Here is a 4,686-nt window from a genome sequence, read left to right on the forward strand (position 1 = left end):
TATTCACATTTTAATTTAACTAATTAATAATATTAAATATATATTTTTTACTAATTTGATTAACACTGCTATCTAATTAAATATTTCAATTTATTTATTATTTTAATTTTGATTTGATTGATATTTAAGAGTCAACTAAAATTTTATTACTTAAAATTTCTATTTGATTTAATTTAATTATTTATAAATTGAAACTTGTTAGAAATTCAATTTATTATAGATTTAAAATAGTGTTCTCTAAATTTTTGTTCTATTCTCTGTCAAAATTATTTAGTTCAAAATTTGAGTTTCTAGCTACTTTTTTCTTCTTTTTTTTTGAAGAATCTAGTTTCAGTTTGAAGTTTCAGGCACTTCATAAGCATTAGGCGAGAAGAAGCAAAGGCAAATGGGGAGAGAAATTGTATTGGCTGTGTTGGGGAAAATTTCCAATCTTCTTATTCAAGAGTTAGATTCATTTCTTGGAGTAGAAGATCAAATTCTTTGCATCGAAACCCATTTGAGAACATATGCTGATGATTCTGAATATGCGATGAACCAGAAGATATTGACAGGGAATATTCAGGATCTTGAAGTTGTAATTGATGAGTTAATCATCAGTTCAGCCCAGAAAAGGAAAAGAGACGATTTCATTAGGCATGTTTTCGCTTCAGTTGATCTGCCAGTGTATTTCTTTCATTTTCTGGCTCTTGTTGATTTGCTGCAACATTATAGACTTCGTATGAAACTGGAGCAGCTGATCAAGATTTTCAAGACATATACTGATGTTCTAGAATGTGGTGGCTGTGATATTTTATTTTTCTTTCCTTTGAGTTCCTGGCATGAATCTGTTGGCCCGTATGAACTAGGTGTTGCTCCTGTTGTGAGTTTGTTTGATGCCTTGGCCACACAGAAAGAACTTAGCCGTGCTGTGAAAAATCAAGCCAGTTACTTAAGAGACAAATTCAAGTCTTTGCAGGATTTTCTGGAAAACTCTGAATCAGAAGAGCTAAGCAAAGTAGGAATGGCGTGGATGGAGGAACTTGGCGATGTCTGTCGCGTGGCCGAGAATGTTATTGGGCTTTTCATGGATTCGCAGCAACAACAGATGAAGAATAGGGAAGGAAGTTTCACAAAATTAGTTTGGTCATCCAAGAATTTCATTTCAAAATATAAGATTGCCCAGAAGCTGAAATGGATTGAAGATAAGATCCATGATATTTATGGTAGAAGATATGAAGCCATTCCAAGTCCAGTGCCGATTTCAGTGCCACGGAGAGAAATTTTTGGAAGCTTAAACAGAAAGAGAAGAGAGCTTCCTTGTGCTGTTGACCAACTTGACAGAGTTAGCTTCAATGACGATGTAGATGCAGTTACTACACAGCTTCTGAAAGAGGATCCTCGCTGCCTCACCATTTCAATTGTGGGTGTCCGAGGCATTGGCAAGGCAAGCCTCGCCAAGTTAGTATATGACAGTCAAACTATTGCAGATCATTTCCCTCATCGTGTCTGGATTTCAAGATCTGGTGCAAGCGAAGAAGATATCATGAAACAAATTTTGCAAATTAAAGGATCTGACTTATATGATGATTCAGAAGATGATTCAGAAGACACAGAGGAAAGCTATATATGCAGGGTAAGGCAAATGGTTAACGATTTCTTCATGGATAAGAAGTATCTGATAGTTATTGATGACTCATCTTCAAGTAAAGTCAAGAATGCATGTGAATTCATGAGAGGAATGGGAAGTGCCTTCAATGAAATATCAAATGGAACAAGAATACTTTTCACAGTTTGCCATCTGTGGCAAGCTCCACCAGTTACTGAAACTAATTTCACTTACAGATTGCATCTGCGAACCCACGATGAGAGCTGGGCATTGTTCGCACATACTTTGAAGGTCAGCATTCCTCCAGAGATACAACATCTGAAGGGACGCATCATGAAAAGTTGTGGGGGCTTGCCAACTATAATTGTGAAACTGGCAGAACTTTTGTCGCAGAGAGATGCAACTCTAGAGGAGTGGACGAGGGTGCTTGACCAACTAACTCAAGATGAAGAACCCTGGTCAGAAGTATTGGAAGAGATTAGCAATTATTTGCCTTTGTATTTGAGGCGATGTCTCTTTTATTTTGGATTGTTTCCAGCTGGCTATAAGATTCCAGCAAGAAGATTGATTGCCTTGTGGGTTGCTGAGGGGTTGGGATATCAACAGGATGATGCAAAATCAAAATCCCCTGAACATGTTGCGAAGACATGCTTGAGGGAGTTGATTAACTATACTATGGTTCAGCCGACAGAAAAGAAGCTCAATGGAAAGTTTAAGACATGTTGCCTGCCAGAAGCTCTGCAAGTACACTGGTTTAAAAAAGCCAAGGAAGCTAAGTTTCTTCAAGGTCACTCTGACATCTCCGACACCGACATTGGTGTAATACGCCGTCTTGCTGACCATCTTCAGCATAATGATGTCGTCTTTGATGATATTCATTGTGACAACAGTGCTTCCTCGTACTCACGCTACAGAGATGTGGTTTCCTTTTTATCATTTGATACTCGAGAAGGAAACAAACCAGGAGAAGAGATAGGGAACTTTCTTGATAAATGCATCTCAAGCAATTGTTTTCGTTTCCTTTGGGTGTTGGATCTTGAAAATGTTTACAAACCAAAACTGCCAAAGGCAATAGACCATCTCACTTGGTTGAAGTACCTTGGCTTGAGATCAACATACCTTGAGATGCTTCCTGCATTCATCAACAAATTGCTAAGCCTTCAAACGCTGGATTTGAAGCGGACTTGCATCAACACTCTTCCGAGTTCACTATGGAAGATGCGAAAGTTGAGGCATTTGTTTCTAGATGAGAGTTTCGGTAGTGCATTTGTCGCGTCACAAGAAGACAGCTCTCTGGTAGACCTTCAAACACTCCGGGGCGCATATATAAATGAGGATAGTCCAGTGAGAAACGGCTTAGAAACTTCATTGAACATTACGAAATTGGGATTAAAATGCAAGATATCTGTGCCATCTCAAACAGCAGCAATGTCTTCACAACTTCTTGATGTGGCTAATTGGGTTCTCAAACTGAAACATCTTCAATCCTTGAGGTTGAAATCATTTGATGAATCAGATCTGCCATGGGAGCTTCACTTGCATTCTCTGTTAGGCCATTTGGATCTCTCCAATGTATATTTGGTAGGAAAGCTAATGAATCATCAGCTTGTATCCGAGTTACCTGGGAGCCTGATTGAACTCACCTTGTCAGCATCTGGACTTGTGGAGGATCCAATGCAAAAGCTGGACAAACTTCCCAACCTCAGAATTCTGAGACTGTTCTCAAGATCCTTTATCGGAAAGAAAATGCTTTGCAACATTGGAGGATTTCCTAAGCTTGAAGTCTTAAAATTCTGGGAGCTGGAGCTACTGGAGGAATGGAATGTGGAGGAAGGAGCAATGCCTAATCTTAGAGACTTGGAGATCAGACGTTGTACGAATTTGAAGATGCTTCCTTGTGGATTGCAGTCGATGAAGCTCCTCCGAGAACTAAAGTTAACAAAAATGCCAATGTTGTCAGCACGTCTTGAGGATAAACAAGGTGAGGATTGGAGTAAAATTGCCCATGTCCGCCATGTCCTCATAGAAGATTGATCAAGCTGAGCCTGAGCAAAACTTCAACTATAAAGGGTACGTACTCCTGTTTCTATAGCCTCAGATTGCATAGATCAACTTAAGTTTCAAGCTTACAGTTTCCTTGCATACGTAAACTTGTTTGAATCCTATAATTTGATTACTAAGAATATACATGTTTCTATTTGTTTTGTCTTTGAAGAGGAAAGGAAGTAGTTCAACATGGCAAGCAGGCAGCTGGAGATCTTTCTGTTAAGACTTCTACCATTTCTTCTGTTGTATTATTTTCTGTTATTGTTCCTAATCTTGTTGTTATTTTCAAAAAGACTGAATTGGATCCCAACAAGGAATATTTTCAAGATTTGAAACTTTGAGCATTTGTGAATGCTAAGAGATTTCTGTAAAAGATTGTAGTTGGTCCAGAATGTGAAGCTACTCATAGTTAGTGTGTGCATGTCTTGTTAACTTGTGTTCAATCTCTTTAGTAACCTCAAGCATACCTCGGTTGAATAGATCATGTGGGTTGATAATTTATATGAGGAATAATAACAGGAGGTCAGAAATCATTTCATTAATTTTAATTATTAAATATTATAAAAAAATCTAAAATACTCTTAATACGAAGAAATTAATTAGTAAAATTTTTAAAAGTATAAAAAATTAATTAATAAATATTTTAAAATTATAAAAATTAAACAATAAAAATAATTTTTTTAAAATATTAAAAATATTTTAATATATTTTTAAAATTAAAAAATAATAATAATTTTTTCAGATAATTAAATTAATGTAGAATAACAAGCTAATAATGATAAATACATAGGTAAATGTGAACCACAGATAATAGTTTAGATATACAATTTTTAAGGGAAATTAGTGATTCACTGCTTTGGGCCTCTGATTATAGTTTGCATATAAGAATTAATCTATGCATGGTGTGAAATGCAGTGGGTAGTGGATTTCTTTTTTCAATTATTACTCCTCTGGTTTTTTAATTAATACTCATTTTATAAGTTTTTTGTAAATATTTTTTTTCCTTTTGCTTTTTTAATAAATGGAGTATTAATTAGGTTGCTTTTCTTATGTAA

At 36.0% G+C, this 4,686-nt stretch overlaps 1 protein-coding gene across 1 annotated transcript; it reads left to right on the plus strand.

Moving 5' to 3' along the window:
* The first annotated feature begins 300 nt into the window (after positions 1–300).
* On the plus strand, positions 301–4,052 carry LOC110612527 (putative disease resistance RPP13-like protein 2). The gene is made up of 2 exons (XM_043955682.1): positions 301–3,655; positions 3,801–4,052. The coding sequence occupies exon 1, from the start codon at positions 386–388 to the stop codon at positions 3,617–3,619; it is 3,234 nt and encodes a 1,077-aa protein (XP_043811617.1). The 5' UTR covers positions 301–385; the 3' UTR covers positions 3,620–3,655; positions 3,801–4,052.
* Positions 4,053–4,686: the final 634 nt, after the last annotated feature.

The sequence above is a fragment of the Manihot esculenta genome, chromosome 4, assembly GCF_001659605.2.
Source record: "Manihot esculenta cultivar AM560-2 chromosome 4, M.esculenta_v8, whole genome shotgun sequence".
Taxonomy (NCBI): domain Eukaryota; kingdom Viridiplantae; phylum Streptophyta; class Magnoliopsida; order Malpighiales; family Euphorbiaceae; genus Manihot; species Manihot esculenta.

What these genes read in the sequence shown, in the direction of transcription:
- LOC110612527 (XM_043955682.1), top strand. Translation starts at nt 386, where the DNA reads ATGGGGAGAGAAATTGTATTGGCTGTGTTGGGGAAAATTTCCAATCTT.